This window comes from Suillus subalutaceus (genome assembly GCF_016647625.1).
Source record: "Suillus subalutaceus strain FC151 chromosome Unknown DFJ58scaffold_62, whole genome shotgun sequence".
NCBI classification, from domain to species: Eukaryota; Fungi; Basidiomycota; class Agaricomycetes; order Boletales; family Suillaceae; genus Suillus; species Suillus subalutaceus.
In genome coordinates this window covers 119,309-132,966 of record NW_024540311.1, presented here as the reverse complement: position 1 = coordinate 132,966, position 13,658 = coordinate 119,309, and the positions used below count along the sequence as shown (strand labels likewise).

At 48.1% G+C, this 13,658-nt stretch overlaps 5 protein-coding genes across 5 annotated transcripts; 1 reads left to right on the top strand and 4 right to left on the bottom strand.

Moving 5' to 3' along the window:
• Nucleotides 1-554: 554 nt before the first annotated feature.
• DFJ58DRAFT_791648 (pyridoxal phosphate-dependent transferase) lies at nucleotides 555-3,057 on the bottom strand. Its single transcript, XM_041390315.1, has 12 exons — nucleotides 2,763-3,057; nucleotides 2,568-2,612; nucleotides 2,463-2,513; nucleotides 2,398-2,410; nucleotides 2,044-2,330; nucleotides 1,787-1,975; nucleotides 1,638-1,728; nucleotides 1,487-1,577; nucleotides 1,345-1,426; nucleotides 1,028-1,294; nucleotides 884-974; nucleotides 555-827 (listed from the first exon to the last, which is right to left on the bottom strand). The coding sequence occupies exons 1-12, from the start codon at nucleotides 2,954-2,956 to the stop codon at nucleotides 765-767; spliced, it is 1,464 nt and encodes a 487-aa protein (XP_041243263.1). The 5' UTR covers nucleotides 2,957-3,057; the 3' UTR covers nucleotides 555-764.
• Nucleotides 3,058-4,652: 1,595 nt separating this feature from the next.
• DFJ58DRAFT_906416 (DHHC palmitoyltransferase-domain-containing protein) lies at nucleotides 4,653-6,864 on the bottom strand. Its single transcript, XM_041395010.1, has 11 exons — nucleotides 6,531-6,864; nucleotides 6,421-6,479; nucleotides 6,333-6,365; nucleotides 6,002-6,278; nucleotides 5,825-5,940; nucleotides 5,741-5,771; nucleotides 5,655-5,689; nucleotides 5,462-5,598; nucleotides 5,253-5,408; nucleotides 5,025-5,158; nucleotides 4,653-4,961 (listed from the first exon to the last, which is right to left on the bottom strand). The coding sequence occupies exons 1-11, from the start codon at nucleotides 6,748-6,750 to the stop codon at nucleotides 4,852-4,854; spliced, it is 1,308 nt and encodes a 435-aa protein (XP_041243262.1). The 5' UTR covers nucleotides 6,751-6,864; the 3' UTR covers nucleotides 4,653-4,851.
• A 3-nt stretch (nucleotides 6,865-6,867) lies between these two features.
• Nucleotides 6,868-7,588, top strand: DFJ58DRAFT_416287 (uncharacterized protein). The gene is made up of 2 exons (XM_041380291.1): nucleotides 6,868-7,195; nucleotides 7,248-7,588. The coding sequence occupies exons 1-2, from the start codon at nucleotides 6,996-6,998 to the stop codon at nucleotides 7,363-7,365; spliced, it is 318 nt and encodes a 105-aa protein (XP_041243261.1). The 5' UTR covers nucleotides 6,868-6,995; the 3' UTR covers nucleotides 7,366-7,588.
• DFJ58DRAFT_416273 (Cullin binding-domain-containing protein) lies at nucleotides 7,238-9,047 on the bottom strand. The gene is made up of 8 exons (XM_041380290.1): nucleotides 8,818-9,047; nucleotides 8,679-8,734; nucleotides 8,472-8,611; nucleotides 8,244-8,409; nucleotides 8,058-8,191; nucleotides 7,804-8,006; nucleotides 7,702-7,756; nucleotides 7,238-7,650 (listed from the first exon to the last, which is right to left on the bottom strand). The coding sequence occupies exons 1-8, from the start codon at nucleotides 8,818-8,820 to the stop codon at nucleotides 7,571-7,573; spliced, it is 837 nt and encodes a 278-aa protein (XP_041243260.1). The 5' UTR covers nucleotides 8,821-9,047; the 3' UTR covers nucleotides 7,238-7,570.
• Nucleotides 9,048-10,869: 1,822 nt separating this feature from the next.
• Nucleotides 10,870-12,092, bottom strand: DFJ58DRAFT_416264 (uncharacterized protein). Its single transcript, XM_041380289.1, has 3 exons — nucleotides 11,731-12,092; nucleotides 11,019-11,668; nucleotides 10,870-10,963 (listed from the first exon to the last, which is right to left on the bottom strand). Exons 1-2 carry the CDS (start codon nucleotides 11,897-11,899, stop codon nucleotides 11,022-11,024), a joined length of 816 nt encoding a protein of 271 aa, XP_041243259.1. The 5' UTR covers nucleotides 11,900-12,092; the 3' UTR covers nucleotides 10,870-10,963; nucleotides 11,019-11,021.
• Nucleotides 12,093-13,658: the final 1,566 nt, after the last annotated feature.

Genomic DNA, 13,658 nt, shown 5'->3' with positions numbered 1-13,658 from the left:
TCAGGCCTCGGGTGTCGTGTACTACATGCATTGGCACATCACAGCCCGATGGTTTTTTTTGCAGGTCGTGCACGTCATCTGAAGTGTATATCCCTCTTTATTCACTAGGCGCTCGAACTTTTCCCATCGAGCGTCGAGTTGCTAATGTCAGGGAAGAATGAATGTGTCCATAATATCGGACCGGGGCATTTTTTTCGGTTGACTTCTGGGATTGTATAGAAGTTGACCCTACGAGGTGTCTCACATTTTTTGTATTTTATCTATCTACCACCTTCACGATTGATTTCTAGGAGGTCCTTATTTACGTGGCTCCGCATATGTTCTTCCTTGGTTATCAAGAATCAATGTTTCTCGTCATTTGAAACTGCTTGTACTGCTGCCATGAATTCCAATGTATGTTTTGTCAGGTGTACTTTGGGCACGAGGTCGCCGTGCATAACGTGACTTGTTTGATTACGGATCCTCACCGTGACAACCGATTGCACTTCGATGTCTCCCTCAGGGACACCTTGAACGGCGCCAAAATGGCACGCGACCCGTGTTCTCCACCCAAATCGCACTTCACTATTCCCGCGGAACGAAATCCTTGAGTTGAAATGCCGCAACATCAATACTGGAAGCTTCTCCATACATCTAATAACCTGGCAGGTTCACTGCGTTAGAGGGACCTAGGAAGAAACAAAAAAAGCAATTACAGGAAACGTATGTAAGTACTATGTACCACACTAGTGTTACCTCATCCTTCTAGCCAAAAGCGCCATTGATCAGTTGTCAAGCATCTCTTTGAAACCCTTCTCACTCTCGACTTCTCCTGGAATGTCGTCAAGCTAAAATCAAGCAAGTTTAAGCGCGATGTTATTGACTCCCAGTTAGAGGCACTTACTTGGTCAAGCTCAATAAGACATTGCCCGATGATGTTGATGGCCTTTCGAAGCTCTTCCTCGAGTATTACCAACGGAGGGGCAAAACGAACGCTGCGCCGGAAAAAGTTGCAGCAAATCGAAGCAGAAGACATCAAGTCACGTACATGTTGCAATGAGTTGGCTTCGCCAGAACACCTCGGCTCTTCAGTAGCAAGCAGAATTGCCAAGCAGTGCGGCCTTTGGAGCTCTTCTCTTCGTCGATAACTACAGCATTGAGAAGGCCTCTGCCCCTGACTTCCTTGACAAGAGGAGAATTAAACGCCAGAATTCCCGCGCGGAATATTTCACCGAGATTCTGTGCACGATCGGCGAGCTTCTCGTCTACAAGGACACGCAGGGATGTCATAGCGACAGCACACCCCAAGGGGTTCCTAAATGACGACGTAAATATGCATCCGAAGAAATCATCGGGATGACGCACCCGCCGTATGTACTGCCATGTTCTCCAGGTTGAATACAATACATGACCTCGCGGTCCGCGAGAACCGCCGAGACGGGGTACACTGTGGAGTATCGGGGCGGTGTGTGAGAACCCGTAAGGAACAATACCAAGACTGACTCACCTCCACCTGACAGTGCCTTCCCAAGTAGGACCATATCCGGTCGAATACCTTCGTGCTCACAACACAGCATCTTGCCCGTCCTGCACAGTCCCTAAAGCGTCAATGAGTATATGAGTCATAATTCTCATGAAACCCGTATAAGGAAACAGACCGTTTGGATTTCATCGCAGATAAGGAGGACTTTGTGCTTGGTACAGAGTTCCCGAACTTTAGCGAAGTAGCCACTGGGTGGTACGACAATTCTAGATGCAATGCGGAAATTGAGAAATATTTTCAAAGTGAACTCGCTGAAGAACACACCCTGCCTCTCCTTGAATTGGCTCTATCAAAAACGCTGCCACGTGCTTTCCATGGAGTTCGAGGGCGCGTTCAAGATCCGAAATCTCTCCATAGCGGATGACACGAATTTCGTTATTATCCTGGTAAGTTGGTCCGACACCGTTGAGGTAAGGGCCGAAGCCGCCGCGGCTCTCCGGATCAGTGCTCATACTGGCCGCGAGTTATGAATAAATTAGGCTCTCGAACGGGCTCCAAGGACGCTTAAGCGCCAAACACACCTAATGACCCCCAGGGTTCTTCCGTGGAAATTCCCTTCAACGCTGAACACAATAGCCTTCCCGTCCGGCACACCCTTCTTTAGGTATGCCCACTTCCTAGCAAGCTTGACAGCTGTCTCGACGGCCTCGGCACCGGTATTCATCGGAAGAACACTTTCGTATGAGAACATTTGTGTAATCTGCTGCGCGAACCTCCCAAAGACAGAATTGTAGAAAGCACGAGATGACAGAGTGAGTTTCTGTGCTTGCTCTACTAGGGTAGCAACTATCTTTGGGTGACAATGACCCTAAAAATTCGACCATGTTCCAGTCAGCCCATCCCCCCAATGCATCGCCTTTTTGCGGGTGACAAACCTGATTAACAGCCCTGATAAAGATGAGTGAATCAGAATGCCTATGAAAAGTAACGAAGCGCCTACGAGTATGCCGACAACATATCGATGTATTCATTGCCTTCCGGATCCCATACCCTGTAGTCAGCAATGAGCTAAAAACACCCGATCCGAATGGCACAAGTCCCTCACTTTGCCCCTTGCGCGGAATCAAACACTACCGGTAACGGATGATAACTATAAGAATTAAGCATCAGCCCATCAGTATGCATTCGTGGCGCTTCAACAAATTAAACCGTCACCGAGTTCGGCTTAGGCCGACTCGATGTGATTTTGACCATAGGTCGAAGAAGGCGCTCGTTCGCTAGGGAAAAGAGGAAGACTTACTTGTGAGCGCCGTATTCGTGCTCCATACTGATGAGTGTTGCTGAAGTCACTTGGCCATTGGTAGCGCTGGAGGTATGAACACCATTCCCGTTGGTAGTGCTGGAGGCATGAACACCATTCCCGTTGTGTTGCTTCACGACTTTGTGAGTCGTCACTTGATGAGAGTGTCCGTTATCGACAGCAGTTGGAGACATTGTGAGATGTAACTTAGTATGTGTTTGTTGGAAGAAAACCTGACAAGAGTACGTGAGATACGTGTGGGTAGGAAGAAGGAGCCCGACGCGTGAGTCAAGTCATTTTGGTCCGCCCGAGACGGGACCCCGGTCGGTCCCTACGATCAAGCTTGTATGGAGCCGACACTTCCGCCCTTATCGTCATTCTTGCCACTGCGCCCATTCAATGATATCACATACTCCACCTCCGATTAGTAGCGCCTCATCGTAGAGGCCATTCATGTCGAGGCTCTGAGCCTCTGAACAGATCTACAATGTGGAATACTAGCTGCAGATGCGTAGACTTCATTCTAGTGAGTCATGGTACTATCCAATTCCACAACTCCAAACGACGAGTTTGAGCCATCAGCTCGGTCACTGATGCATTTGGCCTGTCCGAGTGCGTTGTAACGGTGGCACTGCCGAACAGCCCATGAATCCACATGATTAACTTTTGACTTATTCGTTCCCACTCTCGTCCAACCCCTGACTACACTCATTAGCTTATTCTTTCTACAGTACTCGATGTCACCCTTGCAATATTCGTTCCAGTACCTTACCACCCGCTCCTTTCCTTCAAGCTTCAGCCCCCGCGTCTCCCCGAAGATTACCGTACCGATTGACTCAACATAGTGTGCGCTAGTTGGCTTGTTGGAATTCTTATTATGAGTCCTAGCAAGGTCACTAGCGCACACCAAGGTAGCGTACCTTAGTGTGTTTTAACCCTCGATTTGTAAGTATTCAAAATATCGTCCTGTCATTCTGAGACAGTCCGAACGCCCTTCACGAGAGTCTTGACGTATGCCGTTGCCTTCGTGCTTCAAATTAACACCCCAATGATAAGCAGTACCGTATACTACGGGTCAGCCAGTGACGTGGCAAAACCCGCTACTTCCAACACTGCCTGCGGGAACTTCGGGTTTCACGCTTTTCCTTGCCAGATACATCCCAGTCCCATACCACCTATGAGCAGCGCTCAATTTGTGTATCATAATAATTTAATGTTACTGTCCATAGTCTTATCTTGATAAGATGGAAGTGGAGCATATCGGCTCGGGCTGCTCGGCCGACATTATGATACTATCAATGATATCACATTCCCGTGCGCTCATTTGCACAGTCCCTGCCAAGTCGACATCATATTTTTGCGAGACAGGCGTCAGTCCATGCCAATAATTCAGCACACTCAAATAGGCGGGGCGCCTTGAGCTAAGAACGATCATAGTTGCCGTTTTGCCCAAAATCGAGCCTGAACAAGTAATTAGCACAGGATCTCGAAATCTATCGTAAAAGTGAGAAAATAGACTAAGATAAGACCCACTCCCCAACGGTTACCAGTTAACGTCACATGTGTCAACGACTCGAAGTCTTCCTAAGCACTGATTAGCTTTATTACTCCAGTAGCTGTGCTCACAAAGTCATGCCGTATTGACATTCCTCCTGCTGACTGTAGTGATTCGTCCAAAGAGTTCCTACGTGTGCTGGGCCCTGGCTAGCTCGACCGTCGGAAGAGAGGTCAAACAACTAGAGGAGCCCGACGTGCGGCCCGTGTCCTGTCTCGTCGTTACCCGTGCGACGACTAATTATCGCTGGCAAATTGGGAAGACTCCGAAATGGTTAATGCTAAGCGCACTCTCGTGCGCTCATTTATCGAAGTCACCTTGAAATCCCTCGCGATGCCGTAGGCGAAAATCGAATTACCGGCGACAGCGGTGAGCATAACGTGACATGTATTGTACAACAATAGAGGAAATCCAGGAACCCGTATGTCCAGGAGAGAAACCGGCGACCTAAGCAGGTCCTAAGACCTAATTTTGTAGCTGTGGTATAGTGTGTAGTGTGTGCGTGCGTAAATCTGCAGAAAAAATGGGCGTATATCATCGTAGGTCAGAAGGCCACTCTCTCCTTCTTCTCCATCTCCCTTGCTTGTCAAATCGTGGGTTTGTGGGAAAATTCACTGCATCCTCGAGTCCACGACCAACTGGCACTGCAGAACCATACCGCTTGTCAGGGACGGAAACATGCGGGATAAAATCGTAATTAAACTCACAGAACCACCACCACACGTTCTTGCCCATTACACTTTCCCAGTTGGCCCGACGGCTTCCCAGCCACCAGAGATTACCCTCCTTGCCGATCCTCCCCCATTCCTTATCCCAACGTCGCCGCGTTCGTCTCTTAGCTCTGGGTATTCAGTTCAGAGCGCACAATGAGTAAGCGGGAAATGACCAAAAAGTTGTCACGTAAAACGGTAAATAGATACAGATCAATTACGCACCCACAATCGTACCAACGGTGCATACGCGACAGATTATCCTGCTCACGCTCCTGCATTGATCTGAATCCAAGGGATTCTACCGTTGTTTGGTTCAACATAATTAGTTGCACGTGTGTCAGGAACATGAGGAAACAGAAAAGGCCGAAGAGACCTGTTCTATGAAAAAAACATGTCAGCGACGATGCCGACACTATCCGACTGGGACAGACAGGGCCAGTAAAACAATATGTTGTGGGTTGATTGCCGGAGCCGAGGATCTCGTACGCGACTTGATGTTTAGACCTAAGATTGTTGCGAACATCCAAAAGGAGAGTATCGATGCCCACTGCACAAAGTTAACAAAAAACTCCGATGAAATATGTCAGTAAATGTCTGGGAGTTGACAGTCCTGTCAAGTATCACCTTGTGATTGTAAGCACCGACACAATGTCCAACCCCTGAGTTCCGATGTGATTAGCCATCACATACAAAAAATAACTTTTGCTGACATGGGCAGTGATGATCATACTTTAGAACGCACTAAGGCCGCAAAACGTGAGAATATGTCGTCGTGAATAGATCGTTCCGCTTACAGTGCCACAAGCTCGGCAATGATGTGTACGAGGAGGCTTGACGATTTTGTCTTTATTGCAGAAACGATACTCGGGCGCAAGGACAGGTGTCGTTGATGGCTGTCGCGGGAAAATTGCTGGAGACGCATTTAAAGTTGGGGTCGTGGAAGTTCTCGTGGGATGAGGGTGATGCAGGACCAGGGACGTGCGTGGATTCAGGATCAGCGGGTGCGTTCACGATGCGTGCTTCATCAAGGGTAGATGTGCCCAGGTAATGAAGAGTCTTGCCTTGCTTCGTTGTTGCCGGAACAGCGGGAGGCATCACAGGAGTTGATAATGCTGAGGCATCATTAGATAGGCCGGCCGCAGGGGCCATAAGCTCGAAAGACATTCCACGAGTGTCACTGACAGTAGCAGGCTGTTGCCCATGCGCTGGCGGAGGTTCCGGAAGCTCAAGCTCTGTCTTTTCTATAAACTTGAGAAGAAATAATTGGTGAAGATGTATAACGACAGACTGAATACTGCATACGTCTGTTGGATACCCTGGTGATGTGGTCACGACCTGAGGAAACGCAAAGGTTTAACGAAGCCAATACCATTAAAATCTGCCAACCAACCGCAAAATACGACCATAAAACCATCAATAGAAGGAAGCAGAACACTACCAAAAACACGACTAAAACATATACTCAGCGCTGATGGGATGGAAAGGCAAGGATGTACATACTCCCGGTAGTCTGACTTCCCAATGCACTCTCATTCTTTACAATCATATCCTTACAGAATATACCGACATATACATAGCTTGTATACCCAATTAGAGCTAATGTGAGCCCAACGGCGAACTTGAGAACGATCCAAGGCTGGGGTTTTTGAGCCCGTCGGTTGTGTGCTCGCATGCGTGCCTCTTCTACGACTCCACAACATGTTCGGTCCGAGTTTGACATGGTAAGTAAGATCAAACCAATGGAGTAGAATCAGAAGAGATCCGAGGGGCTTGGACAGGCCCCTGCGTGGTTGAACGTTTGAACCAAGGATACAGGATGACGTAATCATGGGGTTCTTCAGTTCTTTGCGTAGTTCTGAACGTTCGTTCATACATGATTCATCTTGTCGTCGTCCCAAGCTTTTAATTTGGGAGTTGGAGTGAACACGTCGCACGCGCACACCTACACCACACCACGCTACCATCATGACGCGCCACCCATTCTCAAAAAAACAATCCTATATTCTTCTTTCCATCAATCCACCATGTGCAGATGCTCTAAAACTCAGGAAAGCGATGCAGGATGGTTTGATGGAGACTTTTGGCATTACAGCCTCCGGCACCTACCTTGATATCCTCTGGATTGCTGAAAGTGGCTTAGAGGTCGTCATACGCCTCTCCGAAGAGTTAGTCACGAGTATAACATTTATTTTTCTCGGTAACGGAATTTGACGTCAGGGATGCCCCGAAACTGATGGCAGCCGTGGTTATAACGCCTGCCTCTCCAAGGTTGTCGGCGATCAAACAAACAAATTTCCTCCCATCCTTAACGCTGTCAAAAGAGAGGTTTACATGATCGCCATCAAATTCTCAAGTCCCGCGGCCTGTTAGCTGTTGCCCGCAATGAATCTCTTTTTGCATTGCATTGCAAAGCGCGTCAATGGACCGGTGCAACGGTATAGCCCTTTCTTTCCCACCGGTATATATGGCGTACTTTGCACGGGGAATGATACTCTACAATTTATGAAGACCTACTAGTCTCTCATCTCGCTAACTAACGGTCATGTTGCCTCCGGGGTCGGGACTTTCCCCACTGACCTTGCCCAAGCCACGAAATCGTCTATCGTTGACGGCCATGCAGCTGCATGTGTATGTCAGCGTCAACACTCAAGGACAGAATGACCATTCCCACCCTCCGCATCATGTGTCAAAAATTGGGAATCAATCGAGCGGATGAAATCAAACAGCTGTTGTTGATCAGTCGATGCCTAGACAGTCTTGTCTGACCTCTCACCATCATCCATGTATCTTTGCTCACACCCTTACCCCCTTTCTCCGTCAAGAACTGGAACCACCATTGCGTGTGCTCATCTGTCCACCCGGAACTTTCCCCGCCATCCATATCTACATCTTCACCTGTCAAGTCGTGTTTTAGCGCACCGCCTGTCAGACCTGTTGGAATTAATAGATTCCAAAACGCCAGCGCCGTGTCGATCGCTAAAATAATAATAACTTTCTCGACCGTTCAGCGGTCTGATCCGTGCGTACCTAGACTCCGTTGTCCTTCCGTCCGAGCAAAACCGAACGTGTGATCGTATACCTTGTGGAAATAGGTTGAGTCAGATCCCAACTTTGCACGCAACCGTGTCAGAGTATCCTTCATCCCGTCAACTGTATCACAACTGTACAGTAAAATTAGTTCGGCTGCCCTGTTGTTGAACACGGCGTACTGACCCAAGTCGTGACCATCCCTCTACCCAACCTTTTTTGTTCCATTCGCCAACTCTCGGAGATTTCAGTTCGTAAGCGACTGCGAGCAGAACGACATTCTCTGGATCAACTTTAAGATCCTGACACAGCTGAATAGTTCCATCTATTGAAATTTCGTCTCCAGTGGGATCTGCCGCGTAGACGTGTGTATTCAGTGATAGTCGGATAATGGCATATGTAGGCGGTACTCGCCCTTGTATTTATCGAAAAGGGCATTCAACTTGCTTGTTGAAGCGACTGTTGATCTACTGCCGCCCTCTTGATAATAGGCATCAATTGCCGCGTCGAGCCGTCTCTGGTGCTTGTCAAGATACCGTCTAGCATCTTTCGGACTGCGTAGAAGAAGATCAATATCTCGGCCACCAAAAACTCGATCGATCGGATAGACACAAAACTCACGATGCGCTTGTGATGGAACAGAACTCAGATAAAAGAGCATCCTTGGACGCTTTAGACTAAAAGTACAGCCAACGCATATGATCAGATTCACTGCTATATCATGGTAATCTGAATTGATCCAGCATGGTTGAACACTGACCATTGTAATCGCAAGGAGTTACAGAAAATCCCCGTATCGCGGTCGTATCGATCGTACCGAATCCTACTCGAGGCGTAATTTCGATTCCACAAGTGACACAACTCGGAAAGATCGTGGTGTTGGTTCGCGGTTGGAGATAAGCGGCGTTTGCCGGGCCGCTGAGTTCACTTACCCAAGCAACGCTTTGACAGTGGCAGGCAGGTGTCCCGTCTGCCGCGGCAGACCCGAAGGCATCATAAGAAGATAGCGGCCGTCCATTTCTCTTTTATTAGCTACTCGCTAGGCTCAAACCACGCGCTCTACGTTGCCGATCACACCGGTCCTCGACACGCAAATATTTGGTCATATTGGATCCAAATCGATTACAGCTGGCAGTACAAACTACAGTTCGCCTCGATACGAGTCAGGGAATGTATACATCATCTTCCATTTGATCGGACGAATGGAATGAGGACCCGGGCGAATGATGATAATCTCATTTGGTGCACTAGGGTCCACCCTGTAATCGTTCATGGCAGTCAGGTGGCCGTCGACTCATTAATTAGCCCGCTCAGGGCACCGCCCATGCAAAGACGTATTCAGTCAAGTTGCAATAGTTCCGTTACCTCCTAAGTGTAGAAGTACCCTAGAATGGTAAACGTCAAGTAGACGTCATGATTTCTTTCCCCGCATTGCACAGCATTCGAAGTTATCCGCCGTTCTTCGTATATCGCCATGTCTCTAGCACGCATCCTTGCCAGCTGGCAAGTTGATCTATTTCAGTCTATTTCTCACATCCTCAACGAGTCACTCCTCATGCATCACTGCCAGTGTCCCGGGGAATCGAGCCTCATGACAGCCTTTTTATCTCCCTCATTCACTGCTTCACCTCCATTAGTAGGTGACGTTTGTGAAATGATATCGCCTTGTCACTCGCCTACTCTGTCACTTATCTCTCTTGTTCCCATTCCAGATGCCTCGTGGCTGATTCCCAGCGCTTATCAGCGAGCCATCTCATTGTAATGTATGTACACATCTATCTTGGCGGATCATAAATAAGTATTAAATGAATCATTGGGTCCAGCCTGGTTCGGTTAAAATATCATTTGACACCACTTCCATTCCTCCACCCCTTTTAGAGCTGTCTTCTTTATCGATCGACGAACATGTGTTGACGGAGACATACTTCATCGTACGTAGGTTTGCCGCGCTTCTGTTCGAATAAAGAACATCGGAAGTACATGTCAAATGCACGCTCCTTCGGTTCATCTCTGATTTTTCACGGAGGGGTCGGGTCCCCCACAATCCCGTTTCGAACGGGTCAATCGGTCACGGAATATTCCCAAGAAAATCGTGAGAAGAAGACAGGCACGTGCGGATCTCAATCGATATTCTATTGTTGTCTCCTTCCCTTGTGTGTCTGATAAATCGCAGCTGATGGTGGCGAGACCTGACCTAGCCTGGACACGTCTACGACAGCTTTTATGTTTCCTAGACATTTGAACAGTCGAAACTTGGAATCGGAAATCGGACCGATATCGGGTACAAGCCGTATATGTAATTCGTCCCCATTTCACAAAGCGGGGAACGTGATGAGCCACAGATATCCATCTCAAGTTAAATAAAAAAGAGTCATGTCCGAAACAAGCATGCCATGATCTCATTGTTGTAACCAAGTGCCAGATCGCGAACCTAGATCTGGACGGACGAGATTAATAGAAGTCATGGGCATGGCCTTGGCTTTGTTCCTAACGGATCCCCGAGGGAAGTGTCGGATATTTGGCAGAAGTGTGAAACGTTTCGGTTGGGGCGTTCTCCGGATCTCTGACGATTGTCCGGTACCTGCTTTGATTATGTATATGTGTACGTATGTGTATGCTTTCCGGCAATCATCGCAAACCGAGCTGTATACCTGCGTACTTATACTCACTGTAAGAAGCCTACTTGACATCGGGAAGCGCCGGATTGGCTCGTAAATAATTACAGGACAGATAGACCGTGGGTTTGCGAAACGTCGCCGAGAATAGAAGGCTTATACTTCGTATAACCTCTCAGTATGAGGTGACTATGGTATGGTGCGACGGTGTTGAGCCGGCGGAAGATGGTAAAGAGTCCAATCATATAATAGGAACTGTTATCGGATCAACCGAAGAACCCATGTCACGGTCTGAACACTGACACGTTAGCCTGAAACGGATATACTTGGTACGGATAACTCTTACCTATCAATTTCGAACGACAATACGCTTGGTATGCTTTCCTGCTCGCCGGCGATCTGCATAAGGAGTTGGCCTCCGCCACGCATCATCTGAGTCTTCTCGGTAATCCTCTGTAGGAGGAATTTCTACTTTTGCACCAGGAATAGGATGTACATCATGAGGTGGACTACGTAATCCGACGCCACCATGATGTGATTGTGAGTGGAGATTGAGAGGTGGCTGAGGTGGTTGGCCGTGAGGTGCCACGGGAAACATGGATGGTGGTTGTGTGGGTGTCGGCATCGAACGAGAAGACCGGGGTTGCTTTGGATGATGGGGATAGGGACCCATCGGGGAATCAATTGGTGAGTGATGCTGAGGGTGTGGCGGAAGCTGTGGCCAAGACCGCGGTGCACCATTTTGTGGCGGTTCCCTGGATTTTGCGCCATTATGGCTATCCTCTTGCTGTGGTACATCGATTTCTACGCGAACACGGACGATCTCCCTTCCGGCTTGAGCGAAGAATGCGCGCTCTTGTCTTTGAAAGAATCCACTGGTAGGGCCAGGTCTCATTTCCGCAAAGTTTGCTGGTGGTGCAGGAGGGAAAAAGGGCCATGAGTTCATGACCTGTGGGTGGTGCAGGGTACTTTCTGGGTGTAGAACTACCATCCTGACTTAGGTTGACATCTTGATGCATATCAGATGATAAAGTATTGGAGGTTAAAGTTGTGCTTACCACGAAGTGAACTTGGAGAGAGAGGACGCCTTGGTGCGCCTGATTGTGGTGAAGTATGAATTATTGATGATTTGTGAAGGGGACTATGATCTCCTGCTGTTGTCGTCGAGGCGCTTGATGGTGGGGAGGGAGAGTGCTCTGCGACGGGACGAAGATGGAAAGAAGACATTGTGTGGATAGGTGAGATGAAGGGAAAATGGAAGAAGAAGGATCTTATATAGGTTGACGAACCGAAGAGATATGGTGGCCGTAATTGATCGTCCTCTCTAACTTGAAGGAAGAAGGAACGCGGAGGAACTTAATTGGAAGGATCAAGTCCATCCCCAGAAACTTTCAATATTTGATTCCGGGTACGATGTAATAAATTCTAAACGAGTACAAAACGTCACTAACACGGTATTTCATTAAATTTTTCTCTTTTGAAGTAATCTTAGATTGATGATATCTTGATGTAATTCCGGACCATACAACGTCGAAGTTTACCTCGTTTTTTATACCTGAAATGGTATCACACGATCCTCACACCCTACCTTGACTTTATCTCACCATCCATTTAATTTCTTCCTTTTTTTCTTTTCCCCCCCTACAGCATTACAGGTCGTTATGGCCAAAAGTTACAATGAATTTCCCCCCTAGCACACTAATGATCGTGCGAAAGTAAGATTCTTCTATGATGCTGGGAATCACTTTTCGCAGCTTGACGTGGTTAATTTATTCTTCCAATTTCATGAACGCAGCTCGTTTTAACCCGACATGTCAATTTCCTCTCTCCGACTGACCCAAATGGCAGCATCCCGATCCATCTCATGTCCGTATAGCATATCTCCCGCATCCTTCGAAAAAAAATAGCTAGTGTCCACGAGGGGTCCACCAACTCATTCAGTGCCTGGGCCCCACTTCGATACCATGTTACAACCACATCTCTGGGTCATTGATCGGCGGTCCATTGCGTGCCTAAAGAGCACGTCTTATTGGATATCCGGACCTATGAGAACTCAATGTAGCCTGTGACGTCGGCGAATCTGATAACCGTAACGTCCAAAATTGAACTTTTAGAGATAAAAATCTCACCGTAGATACCGAAGCCCTGCTATCCTTTACGTGCGCAGGCGACCGTTAACCGTTGCTTTCCAATTCGCTCCCAGGATTGTCTTCTTTGACGCTGTATTCGCAAGCGGTCGGGAACGCCTCCATACTCATCGTCACAGCTCCTGCAGGCACCTTGTCCAACCGGGGTTTTCTCTAGTGCCATCCCACTGCACTAGCTTTATCGATGGCACGATCATCGGGTTCAGGGTTTTGATGCGGACTCGGAGTCGTAAAGCAGGGTTGTAACGAAATACATACCATTCCTGCACAGGTGGGAACAACAGGTGGCGCTGCGAAAAGTAAGGAACTGTATCCGAAATGGACGCGGACTGGTACTGAGGCGTGAACGCAGTTGTCAGGATGTTGACAACCCAAGCGCCTAGACCTCAGCGCTAGGTGGCACGAGCAGTCAGGAGGTTCGACTTCTTCGTATTCGATACCTGGGCGTAGGGGGAATGAGTTGTTATCTGTGGAGCCCACCGTCGGATATAACATTGAAAGGTTTCATCCAGATGAACGCGAGAGACCAAGTCCTGAATGATGCACAGCGTGACCATGAAGTTGGCGTCATTATTAATAATGGCTTCCTTAATGAGCGGCTGTGAGTTAAAGTATACCATGAAATTGAAAACATCCCGAGCTTGGCCAAGGTTGGTTCTAACTTCTTTTTTTCTTCATCATGCGTCACTTATCGTTACCTTCCTCTCAAGGTCACCTCCTAAGGGAAGGTTCAAGATCGACTCTACAGACTAGCCAGGGTCCAGGGTGCCGATATACCGATGTCATTCTCAGTTCCGCTAAGAGCCTAGCTTCTATAGTTTGCTGGCATGCTTCGATGT